Below are 12,929 nucleotides of genomic sequence, written 5' to 3'. Positions count from 1 at the left end.
CTACTTTTTCTCTCCTAAAAACTATTAAAATCAGTCTTGGGCACAATACTGCCTCATAACTTCCCAATCAGCGTTTCTGGGACAATGTCAGATTTTAGACAATTACAGAAAACCAGGCACAAATGTGCAAACCAGATTTCAATTTCTTCTTCACTGACATGAGATTTAAAACAGCAACAGAAACATTTCTAGGTCAGTGTCAATATGTAGTCACAAATTACCAAAGTAAGAAACAAATTGGAGTGCATGGGTGTGTGATTTTGTATTTTGGCATGGGAGAGATACTGAAATACTCACAACGTAGAAGCCAAATCATAAAAATGAAATGGGACTTATGATCCCATCATTCTGAAAAATGTAGGATTTAGCTCTGACATCTTGCAGATTTGTGATATCCTGACTTTTGCTTCAATAGTCCTAAATAATACAAGTTTTAGAACATAAGTACAACTTTTTTCACTTTGATGTTTTAAGTGAAGCAATCCTGAGGAAAACAAATTTCAACAGAAGAAAAACCCTCTTGGACATATTTATAAACAAACATGGAAAAACTAAAACTGGGACATACAATGTGAAATATCTCATGTTATCATCAGGAATTAGAAGTGATGACCAGTAACTAATTCCTCATAAATACTTCCTCGTGTCTTAGTCTAATTTAAACATATTTCGAAGAACAAAGTTTACTAAGAAAAAAAATTATACGATTTAAAAATAATTAAACACAATAAAATTTAACAACAAAGTATAAGTTGGAACATGGTCCTGTAGCCTACTATTAAGATCTAAAGAAAGAAAAAGAGGTTAGAGTTCTCAATGCTTACATAGGATAAAGTATATTTCATTTCTGAAACTAACAGGTGTAGGCAACCCTCTCATTTCTTGAGAATGTCTTATCTTACAGTCACTATATTAGTCCACAAATGGAATCACCATTTTCTTCTCTTTGAGGATAACATTTCCTGCCTCTTTTTGGCATAACAGTATACAATCATCATGAGTTATCTCTTTCCAACACAGCTTCCCCTACTAAAATACAAAAGTTCTATTGGGTATTTTTTTTTTTTTTTTTTTTTTTGAGATGGAGTCTCGCTCTGTCACCCAGGCTAGAGTGCAGTGGTGTGATCTTGGCTCACCACCACATCTGCCTCCAGGGTTCAAGCAATTCTCCTGCCTCAGCCTCCCAAGTAGCTGGGATCACAAGCATGCACCACCACGTCTGGCTAATTTTGTTTTTGTATTTTCAGTAGAGGTGGGGTTTCACCATGTTGGCCAGGCCGGTTTTGAACTTCTGACCTCAAGTGATCTGCCCGCCTCGGCCTCCCAAAGTGTTGGGATTACAGGCATGAGCCACCATGCCCAGACCTACTGGGTAATTTTATCAGACAACTTTTATATTTTGGTTAAACCCTTATTCCAGAGAATCCATTTCTTATACACCCAAGCCCAACATAATCATCTCCCTAATTTCCATCCCTAAATAAAACCCACCCACTTCATACATCAATTTTTCTAAGTATATGACAACAATTTTTGAATACACTGGCCTTAGAGGTGACTTTTTTATTTCTTGGACACATCCTGAAATGACAAATTCTTATAAGAATCACTATTGATAGCCCTTTGGCTATCCTGATGCTTTTAGGAATCCTTGCCCCATCACAGAGAGTCTTAAAGAGAACCATGTCAAAATTCCTTGCTCTTTGCTTTTTACTTTGTTAGTCAAAATCTTATTATGAAGGGGTAAACAAAACCATTTATATCATTTGGTTTTAATATTTAACTGTATTAAAAAAATTAGGAAATTGCTATGAAATTTTTCATCTGTACTTTAAAGCATGTAAAAGTTGAACCCAAACATCTACATATTATAAAATTTCGCTGAATTCTTTCTTTTAATTACCTGGAACATTCTCCTATCTCTTAAAAATATCATGTTCTTGATTCTATAATTATTTTAAGACACCTTACGAATAGAAAACTGCAGTAAAAAATATTTACTGGCATTAAACATAAATCTCTAAAACCTCAAAAATAAGACCTACTCATCTCTGAAATGAATAATTTCTATACATCTCTGAACCGTGTGACAGACACATACTAGGTACTTTCATTCACCTTTATTTAATCTTCACAGCAACTCCACAAAACAATGATTTCTATGGGTACTTTACAAGAGGAAGTGAAGCTTCAAAGAGGGTATTAACTTGCAGGAATGGGCAGTTTGTCAAAATGTATTGAATTCTGTATGTGACTGACAAGCAGAACCATAATTTTATATGCTTCTGACTGTACCATGATGTATCCCCAAAATGTGATACAGCTGTCTTAGATAATGTTGATTTTAATGATCTTTGAGAGGGTGAACGTGGTTCCATTGCCAATAGGTCCCATCTCAAAAACACTTAAGTTTCTTGGTAAGAACAGTGAAGATTCATAAAAAGGAGGCTGTTAAAGGGATACACTAGAAGTCATTTTGATCCCATATACCACATGTTCTAAGACTCTTAAAACACCTAGTCCAAAGGAATCTGCATATAATAAACAGGGTTAAGTAATATAATCAATTACATATTTAAGAAACTGAAAACCATTTTTTACATTGAGTACACACACACACACACACACACATATATATACACACACACACACACACACTCAACAACCACTTCCGGAGTACCCTAAGATATTTTTTTCTCCTTTGATTTTTTTTTTTCTTTTGAGATAGTCTTGCTCTGTCGCCCAGGCTGCAGTGAAGTGGCACGATCTTGGCTCACCGTAACCTCTGCCTTCCAGATTCAAGTGATTCTCCTGCCTCAGTCTTCCAAACCATGCTTGGCTAATTTTTTAATTTTTATTTTTTTAGTAGAGATAGGGTTTCACCATGTTGGCCAGGTTGGTCTTGAACTCCTGCCCTCAAGTGATCCACTCCCTTCGGCCTCCCAAAGAGTTGGGATTACAAGTGTGAGCCATTGCACCTGGCCTTTTTTTCTGTTGATAAATGGGTCCCTGAGAATTAGAAAAACAGCATACACTCAAAGTACAGAAAATAGGTACACTTTAAATATTCCTTTTCTGATAAACTCAAAAGCATTATTTTTCCTTGGTCATCTCTTCTCTGGAGGTCAGTTGCTGAATCAATATATGATTTTATAAGATTATTAAAAACAAAATATATATATACACACACACACACAGAGTAGAAAAATAATTTTTCAAATCATTCACATTTTATTTAATAAAAGCAACTAAGACATTTTCTAAAGTATATGGTATATTTGATATAAAAATTCTTCAAAATATGTACTATAGAAATTCTTCAAAATATGTACTAAAAATACAAAGTTTGTGAATCTAAGGTACAAAGAAAACTTTATACTTCAGTCACCCAAAACAACAGCTTGTGGTCTCCTCCAATTACACACAGAGGGAGAGTTCGATGCCAGGACAGGCCAGATCCAACGGCTACAGAACCCATGAGGATGGGCTATAAAATATGTGAAGAATTAAAGAAGCACAGTAAGTCCCCAAAATTAATAAATAAAAATGACTTGCAAAAATACAAAATGCATTGATAATTTATCTTTGTAGCAGAAACAAAATTTAAAAATATGCCCCCTTACAGGTGAAATACACATTATTGATATGCAGCTGGAACATGGGATACAATCCATGTATGAATAACTGGTACAATCCAGACTCCATTTTTGCAGTCTACACCAACCAAACAAGCAAAATTAATGTATTTAAATAAAGAAGAAAATATGAAAGTGACAGAAGAAATAAAAAGCTTCTTACATGAATATTGGCCAAAAAAACCTGTTGTCACTGGTAATGCAAACATCAAAAAAAAAAAAAAAAAACAAACAAAAAAAAACACACACACACACATAAAAAACAAAAACAAATGAACCACCTTTTCTTGCAATTTAAGCAGGTAACAAACATAAATGTCTTTAGTTAACAAATTACAAATTTGGGGCTATGAGTGGAAAAGTCAAAAACACAAATTAAGAAAAGCACATATGTTACAAAACATTTCCACATTACCTGAGGGTGTCCTAAATGATGAATTTGAAACTGGCTTGCCATTTTGCCAGGATAACCAGTGGTTGCAAACAGATTTTCACTAATTGTGGACCACCTGTGAAACAAGGAAGCATAAAATTAAGTATTGTATCCTATAGATAACGACAAGCTTTTCCAAAGCGGGTTTTTTCTTTTTCTTTTTTTTAAGAGACAGGGTCTTGCTCTGTCACCCAGGCTGGAGTGCAGAAGTGCTAACAAAACTCACTGTAGCCTCAAATTCCTGGGCTCAAGTGATCTTCCCACCTCAGCCTCCCTAGCAGTTGGGACTACAGGTGTGTACCACGATGCCCAGGTAAGTTTTAATTTTTTTTTTTTTTGGTAGAAATCGGGTCTTGCTATCTTGCCCAGGTAGATCTCAAAGTCCTGGCCTCAAGTGATCCTCCTGCCTTGGTCTCCTGAAGTGCTGGGATTATAGGTGTGAGCCATAGCACCTAGCCAGAAACAGGTTTCTTTTTGTATAAAACCAGTGATTTTAATAATCCTAAATTTGTTAATATGTCTTTACAATTAGACTGGGAATTCGAGGAAAATATTCCATAAATATTTTCTCATACTATTAAGTATTTATGAAGTGCTTATTTTGTGTCATTTCATTAAGTTCCAAAGTTACACAAGGTTAATACAATCCTTTTTTTCACAACCAAAGGGGTAACAGTGTGGTAGAAGACACAAATAAGGTATCAAATACGACGGTCATTCTGCCCATTTTCTATGCTAACTGAACCCCAACTTTGTTCAGGGCACAGTGTGTCCAACCCTAGGGGATTAGACATAATTAGTTTAAGGCAGTCATAGCAATCTCCCATAAAAGGAGAGGGTTCCTTCTTCTCCTCGTACTTTTTTTTTGTTTAATTCTTCGGCAAATGGAGTACATCTCTTATGCCTGGAACTCTCATAGCCATCTTGTGACTATGAAGCAACAAGTCCCAAATCCTTGCCATTAAGAATAGCAGATGGAAAGGATGAAAAGGGTCTGAGCTCTTGATGACAGTGATGAGCTGCTAAACAAGCCCTGAGACTACCTCCTCTAGACTTATAAGTACCATAGCTCATTGATTTTAAAAATGATGTATACTCGCTCATTGGCGTATATTTGTTCACACATCTCTGAAGTCAGGATATCTCTTATGATCCACGGCATTCTTACATTTAGTTGAATGTATTTTATTCTCAACAATGGTATCTCTAAGTTCTACAACTTTATTGGGGATATTTTAATATCCCCAATATATTGGAATATAGCATATAATAAAATTTCACTGGTTTTAGTCTCTCATTTAGTTTTGCTGTTCCTTAAAAAGCAGAAATAATAGCTTAATGACCACACGATACAATGGAGTATTATGAAAAAGAACAAGGTAGACATGTATGTTAATTTAAGTGAAAAGCAAAAACACATCGCAGAGATATACTATCTAGCATGGTTTCATTTAACACACAATAATAAAGTTTATATACATGAATATGGGCTCCCCTACATTTACATCCTTAACAGCACAGAACAATCAGGAAGCATAATATATTCCAAATTGTTGGGGTGGTAGTGGTGGAGTGGTTACATGTTTTTCTGTGTAAAGAAAATATCTGGAAAACAAATCAACTCCTTGTCTAGACCAAAAGACACAATCGATGACTTAGTTGTAATCAGGGCAAAAAACAACTCAGTGCAAAGAAGAGAACTACAAAAGTATCCCAGTGGTGGCACAGCATGACATCAAAAGATCAAATCACAGCTCTGACAAAAATGGTACATTACCTGAATAAGCAGGCTCGATCCATGTGAACAGGTCTCTTATTTTGAGGATAACTAAAAGATAATATTTTGCATTTTATGAATTATGTGTTAGACTCAAGTGGGTGAACTTAAGGTTTAAACGGTATTTTCTCTTTATAGGACAGAATGTCCAATGTGTTTAAACTATAATAAATCCTAAACAAGCAATCAGTTAAAACAGATGAAATACAATAAAGACATGACTTAGAACCACTGCAGGGAACCATCACGCAACAGGGTCGGTGTTTTTCTTATTTTCCAATATAAGTAAACATTGCACAGATCCAAGATTTCCTCTTTTGCACTGTCCTTTCTGGGTTACTCCCAGAGTAAATCTGGATAGCAACTTTATGTTATGTAAAAATCCATAGCTCTGGCCTTCTATAGGAGAGACTTGTTTTCGCTTGACAGTGTAGTCTCAGGTATAACAGGATGGACGAGTGGATCATTTAGCAACAGTTACTGCCTTTTTTTTTTTTTCTGTAATAGACAAACATATCAAGAAAGTACCTGGACCGAGTAATATCCCAAATTAACCAATCATTTCCTGCAACGGCTCCAACTTTGAAGGTGTTTTTTAAGCACCAGTGTGCTGACATTAATGGCACTTGTTCTGATTCAAGAGATAAAATAGCCTGTTGGGCCAAAAGATCATAAAATCGGATTGTTCCATTCTTCTCTGCAACCATTAGCTGTAAGACAGAAAAATAAAAAGAAACTCAATCACTTATCTCACTAACTATACCTGAAGTATCAGCAGAGATTCACTGTTGTACGGTAAAATGTAAACACTTGCAATATACAGGTTGAGCATTCCTCATCTGAAAATCTGCAATGCTCCAAAAACTAAAACTTTTTGAGTGCCAACATGATGCCACAAGTGAAAAATTCCACATATAAGCAGTTAACACAAACTTTGTTTCATGCACAAAATTATTTTAAAAAGTTATATAAAATTATCTTCAGGTCATGTGTATAAGGTATACAGGAAACATAAGTGAATATCAAGACTTGGCTCCCATTCCCAAGATTTCTCATGTATATGCAAATATTACAAAATGCAAAAAATTCCAAAATCTGAAACCCTTCTAGATCCAAGAATGTCAGATAAGGATCCTCAACCTATATTACAGATGGCAGATCAAATATAAAGGAAGTAAGAGGCTATGTAAAAATCTCCAGAGAATATTAAAAACCTTAGAGAAAACTGGCAAGATAAGCGATTCAAGATTTGGCTGGGTGTGGTGGCTCACACCTGTAATCCCAGCACTTTGGGAGGCTGAGGCGGGCAGATCACTTGAGGTCAGGAGTTTGAGATCAGCCTAGCCAACATGGTGAAACCCCGCCTACACTAAAAAAAAAAAAAAAAATAGCTGGGTGTGGTGGCACAAGTCTGTAATCCTAGCTACTAAGGAGGCTGAGGCGGGAGAACTGCTTGAACCCGGGAGGCAGAGGTTGCAGTGAGCCGAGATCGCGCTACAGCACTCCAGCCGGGGCAACAAGAGCGAAACTCCATCTTTTTTTTTTTTTTTTTTTTAAAAAAGAAGGTTCGAGATTTGGTAGAATTTTAAGTGATGATGTATGGTCACTAAGAAGAGATCAATTTAACAATTCCTTCTGAGAAAAGTTACTTTTAAGTAAGTTAGTTATGTTGTCTAGAAAGAATACCTAAGTATGTATCTCTCAAGAGAGACAGACATTTATGTGTTACGCATACTTACGCAACTCAAGTTTGTTTCTAGAATGGAAGGCAGGGCAGCAGAGTTAAAGAGCACAGACAGGCCGCTTCCTTCACTTATAAGCTGAGTGACTGCCATGTGACTGGCAGCTTTCTCATTTCTAAAATGGAGATGGGAGGATAAGAATGGCTACAGGATTGTTGTGATTATTAAATAGTAATGTGTGTAAAGTACCTCAATGTAATGCTTGACAAATAGTAGCCACCCACTCAAAAAATAGTAGCTATTACTTCACTATTTCCTTTATTCTAAGATACCATTGACTTAAGATGTTTAATACATTGATAAGTTTTATGTGTGAAATACTTTATCAAATGCACAAATTAATTATAATGTGAATTCCAATTTTACAAAATAATAAAATGTGAAAAAATTTTTCTTGATCTCAAGGAAGCATGGCCTTGGTATACCCATTTGTGGGAGATAAGGTATGAGATTGCTATTAGTGCATGAATAGTTGATGCCTGAATAAAATGCTTTTCCACTCTCTACATCTCTGTAAAGTTCTTACTTTTAAACAGTGTTCTTTTAATTCTGGTTCTATTTAGTTGAAAAATCCTTGAGGGTGTAAAGTAGTAGTGGTAGATTGGTAAGAATGTGGGATTTGGCATCAAAAATCCTGAGCTGTACCATTTAATCTGTTGAGTAACCTGGAGTTAGCTTTCCTATCTGTAAAATGGAGGATAATTATATCAGAGTCAAAAAGTTACTGTATGGCTAAAATGTGATTGTTCTTTAAGAATGTACTTTTGTACTTTCCTAAACACATAAAACATCATTTATTCTACTATTCATCTAACAGGCTTTTACTGAGCATCTATTTTATACACACATACGGATAGTCAATTTTTCAGGGTAGTTTGTTGTTATAAAGTTGCTGCAAACACTCAATTAGTGAATACTGAACCATTAGGGAAATACACAGTTAGGTTCCCTGCCAGCCTGTGGTCACAACCTTTTTGATGACTGATCAATATGTAGCTTTTAAAAACTGTTTCTTTTTAAAGATATCTTAATATATACTGATTCATTAATATAGACCTCACCATGAACAGCGCTATAACTCATGCCTAAACAAACCTTACCTAACATATTTATTTTCTTCATAAGGCACATCACAGCCTTCTTGTACTTAGAACACTAGACAGCACTACATTACTGTGCTTGGGGATGATTTTACACAGCAAAATTTTACACAGTAAAATTACCCACAAAAAGTACAAAAATGTTAAAAATGTGGCACTAAACTGACGAGGAAAAGACACCTATTTACAGTATGAAAGCTAAAATAAGAAGCCACAGCTCACCTTGTTCAACCTAAGCTGAGCAAGTGCACATAAGCTGACTCAAACCTTTTGTTGTTCTGTGCTCCCTGCGTATGTCTGTGACTAAGGAAGTGCTATGAGTATTGATTTTGGGGTTACAAATAAAGTTTAGTGAGGAGGGAAATTCAAAAATGCAAAATCTGTGAATAATGAAGATCTACTATATACAAACATACAAAAAACACTATATTAATTCCAACAGAAGTCAAAGATAAAGGACATATTCCTTGATCTCAAGAAACTTTCTATCTAGAAAAGAGAATTATGAAAAAATCGGACAATAATTTAAGGCAAAATGCTCTAGAGTACAAAAAGGAATTATTCCAGAATATAGACAAGGTTTGGAATTACAGTATTCTTAGAAGAAGTGGAATTTGAAATTATTTTTATTAGCCAGGCGAGGTGGCAAGTGCTTGTAGTCCCAGACACTCAGGAGGCTGAGGCAGGAGGATCACCTGGGCCTGGGAAATAGAAACTGCAGTGAACTATGATTGTCCTGCTGCCTCCAGCTTGGGCCACAGAGTGAGACCCTGCCTCAAAAAAAAAACAAACAGAAAACAGAAATGATTCTTTAAGAACAGGCAAATGTTAAGATAATACTAATGCTACTAACAATAAATACAATGAGGTCAATGACAAACATACAACAAAAACAAGTACAACACTGAGGTGAGAGCTTTACATGTCTGCTTTATTTAATGCCCTAAGCTACTGTATGAGGAAATTACTATTGTTAATCCCATTTTTCAGATGAGACTGTGGCTCAAAGTGATTTATGTGATTTGTTCAAGGTATCAACCCTAGCCCATGATGGAGCCTGGATTTGAATTCAAGTCTGTTTAACTACAGTGCACACATGTTCCTTGCTACAAAGCTAGGCTGCTGAAGACTGGTGAGTGGTCTAGTGTGCTATAGTCTGGAGTGGGGAAGGATCAGAAAAGGTAAGAGAACCAGGAAGATTTACCAGGACCTAGTAAAAATATTTGATATTTTGAGAGTGACTTGAAAGATCTTGCGAATTTCAGGTATGACTTATGGACTATGGAAGGGCTAAGACTACCTGAGCCTGGTCCGAAGGTACTAGGAGCAGTAAAGCATGGTAAGCAGGTGTGCAGCCTCTATAGCCAGACTGCTTGGATGGGGCCCAGCTCCGCCTTCAGGAGCTGTAAGATCTTGGGCAAACTGCTTACCTTTCTGTGTTTCAGGTTCTTATCACTAAGAAGGGACTAATAAGAGTATCTACTTGATAGGACTATTGGGAGAACGGCAGGAGTTAGTAAATATAAAGCACTTAGAACTGTTTTGGCACAAAGCAGGCACTCAACAAACACTGGCTATTATAGGTTAAAGTCAAATTAAAAACTCACTTCTAACACAAAATTTTTGTTATTTGCTGTCTGTATAACTGTGCTCAATTATGACAAATCTTTTTTTGGGTGAAAGAACAGATAGGGTAGAAAAATTAAGTGAGTTTGGGAGTAGCTGAATCTAAAAATGGCACATGGGGAATTTTTCCTTTAGGAATTTTCAGAACTATAAACAACACCATGCACTGTGAATTTCCAAGGGGGAAATACTTTAAGTGGCATAGAACATTGTCATATTTGAACCAGATTGAGTTCAAATCTGTCACTGTGTGACCTTGGGCAAAATGCTTTACCTTTTGGTGCTTCGGTTTTCTCATCTACAAAATAGAATACTAGTACTGTCCCTGTAGTGTTTTGTGGGGATTAAATGAGAATACATGTCAAGTACTTAGTACAGTTCCTGGCAAATAGGAAGCATTCAACAAATGTTGGTTGTTAAATCTATTTCATTTAGCTATTTTTTTTTTTTTTTTTGAGACAGAGTCTCATTCTGTTGCCCAGGCTGAAGTGCTCACTGCACCCTTGACCTCCCTGGCACGAGCAATCCTCCCACCTGAGCCTCCAGAGTAGCTGAGACTATAGTCGAGCACCACCACACCTGGCTAATGTTTGCATTTTTAGTAGAGATGAGGTTTCACCATGTTGCCCAGGCTGGTCTCCAACTACTGAGCTCAAGTGATCCACTTGTCTCGGACTCCCAAAGTGTTGGGATTACTGGTGCGAGCCACTGCTCCCGGCCACATTTAGCTACTCTTTAACCTCTTTTTTCTTAGGGTAGAGACTGAGATGTCCTCAGTCCCAATTATTTGATCCTGTGACATCCTAAATCCTTGGTCCTGTTATTAGTATGCATTGAAATCCTAGCTCCTATTGAGGCTTATTGGATTTGGGAGCTTAGTTTTTGGAGGTCTCTTGACTTTTATATATTTTACTATTAAATTCTAGCCATTTGTTTTGTGTTCTCCTGATTTTATGGTTTTTTTGTGGTTTATATCTCTTGGGATTTTCATAAGCATTCTATGAGACAGGTAATCAAGAACTCATCTCTCTCTTCTCTAGCTGCCTTATTTTCATCAAGGCCAAGCATAAGAGGCCAACAATTCTGGGCTTGCAGAGCACTGAAATGATTGTAGAGCACTGAAAACGAATGGCAGAGCACTGAAAGCGATTGGGCTTGTTACCACTGCAATGATAGTATCAACAATGACCAGTAGCTAAAATTGACTGAGTACTTACTATGTGCTTTTTAAAGGATTTTACACATGTTAGCACATTTAATTTTTTTTTTTTTTTTTTTTTTTTGAGACGGAGTCTCGCTGTGTCACCCAGGCTGGAGTGCAGTGGCGCGATCTCGGCTCACTGCAAGCTCCGCCTCCCGGGTTTACGCCATTCTCCTGCCTCAGCCTCCGAGTAGCTGGGACTACAGGCGCCCGCCACCACGCCCGGCTAGTTTTTTGTATTTTTAGTAGAGACGGGGTTTCACCATGTTAGCCAGGATGGTCTCGATCTCCTGACCTCGTGATCCACCCGCCTCGGCCTCCCAAAGTGCTGGGATTACAGGCTTGAGCCACCGCGCCCGGCAGCACATTTAATCTTATATATCCATTTTATAAGATGAGGTGAAGACAGTGAGAGAAAGTTTAAGTAACTTGTCAGAGATCACATAGCTAGTAAGTGCTGAAACTGGGATCTGACTCCAGGCAGTTAAATGAAGAATCCACACTCTTAACCACTTCTCTGTATTTCAGGTGTCTGAGTTTAGCAGTGATAGGATGAAAGTGATATTCTAAGACTCTTAGTCCAGTAGGCAAGAAGAATCAAAGAGTAAAGAACCACGGACTTTAGAAACAAGCTAAGGCTTGGCAAGTTAGGCGTGAGAACAGAAAGTGGGAGAATGCACCTTAATGAAGAGAAGAATGCTAGAGTTAGTGAAAATGAAGGAAAAATTAAAAGACCTGGAATAGTTTGTGTATAGGGAAAGAAGGAATTAAAGGTAATTTTAGGATTCTGAGTTTATGTGATTTAGAACAGGGACTTTCAAACATTCTAAAGTCATGGAAACATCATAAAAGAAAGGAGATGGGGTAAGGTGAAATTTTAATAAGTAGGAGAAAAACAGAAATTAAGTTAAAGCATATGGAAGAAAGAGATAAAAATAACAGCAAGAAATTAAGCATTAAGATGTAAGTTTTGGGATAGAAGTTATAATAAATGTTCTCATTTGTCATGCAGGTCATAGTTTTTACAAAGCAGTTTATTGTAGTTATATGTGGTGATATTAACATTTTGGTAGAAACTGTGACTGTGTTTTAATTTAAGTAGACTCACTGCTCTTGGGGAGAAATGTAGGCATAAAACAAAATTTAGGAACTGGACTCAGAAATAAACCTATCAATTTAATAAGTTAGAACATTTCACTCATGCACATATGCAGAGTATAATTCTACTGATGAAAAGACTCAATGGGCCTGAAACAAATTTCTATGAAATCCCAGGGTTCAGAGAACACACTTACACACAGTCTGGGGATTATCTCCTCTGTGAAAGCTGTGAGAAGATTTGGTTAATCCTTCTTTATGTCATCATTCTACTTAATAGATTTTTTGATTCTAAAACTTATTTGTGTTGCTGTATT

General features: G+C 36.6%; 1 protein-coding gene and 1 long non-coding RNA gene across 4 annotated transcripts in view; one reads left to right on the top strand and one right to left on the bottom strand.

The window, feature by feature from the left end:
• Positions 1-1,104: 1,104 nt before the first annotated feature.
• The window catches only part of LOC105493820 (nucleoporin 37), a 49,017-nt gene continuing 37,192 nt past the window's right edge, over positions 1,105-12,929 (bottom strand). The window contains exons 7-10 of one of the 2 annotated variants that reach the window (XM_071071234.1): positions 6,374-6,555; positions 5,846-5,896; positions 4,051-4,144; positions 1,105-3,009 (exon numbers count right to left, since the gene is read on the bottom strand). In XM_071071234.1, the coding sequence (XP_070927335.1) occupies positions 2,917-3,009; positions 4,051-4,144; positions 5,846-5,896; positions 6,374-6,555 (420 nt within the window). In that variant the 3' untranslated portion in view covers positions 1,105-2,916. Of the gene's footprint in view, positions 3,488-4,050; positions 4,145-5,845; positions 5,897-6,373; positions 6,556-12,929 lie in introns of both variants that reach the window. The other variant, XM_011761744.2, reaches the window with a different exon arrangement.
• LOC139356669 (uncharacterized) lies at positions 3,435-11,488 on the top strand. 2 transcript variants are annotated; one of them, XR_011608927.1, is made up of 3 exons: positions 3,435-3,519; positions 9,719-9,819; positions 11,354-11,488. It is a non-coding gene; the product is annotated as an uncharacterized lncRNA (long non-coding RNA). The 2 variants fall into 2 exon arrangements; XR_011608928.1 differs by lacking the exon at positions 3,435-3,519 and adding an exon at positions 4,250-4,381.

The sequence above is a fragment of the Macaca nemestrina genome, chromosome 10 (assembly GCF_043159975.1).
Source record: "Macaca nemestrina isolate mMacNem1 chromosome 10, mMacNem.hap1, whole genome shotgun sequence".
Taxonomy (NCBI): Eukaryota; Metazoa; Chordata; class Mammalia; order Primates; family Cercopithecidae; genus Macaca; species Macaca nemestrina.
The sequence above is the reverse complement of the archived record's forward strand: the minus strand, read 5'-3'. Positions and strand labels throughout refer to the sequence as shown.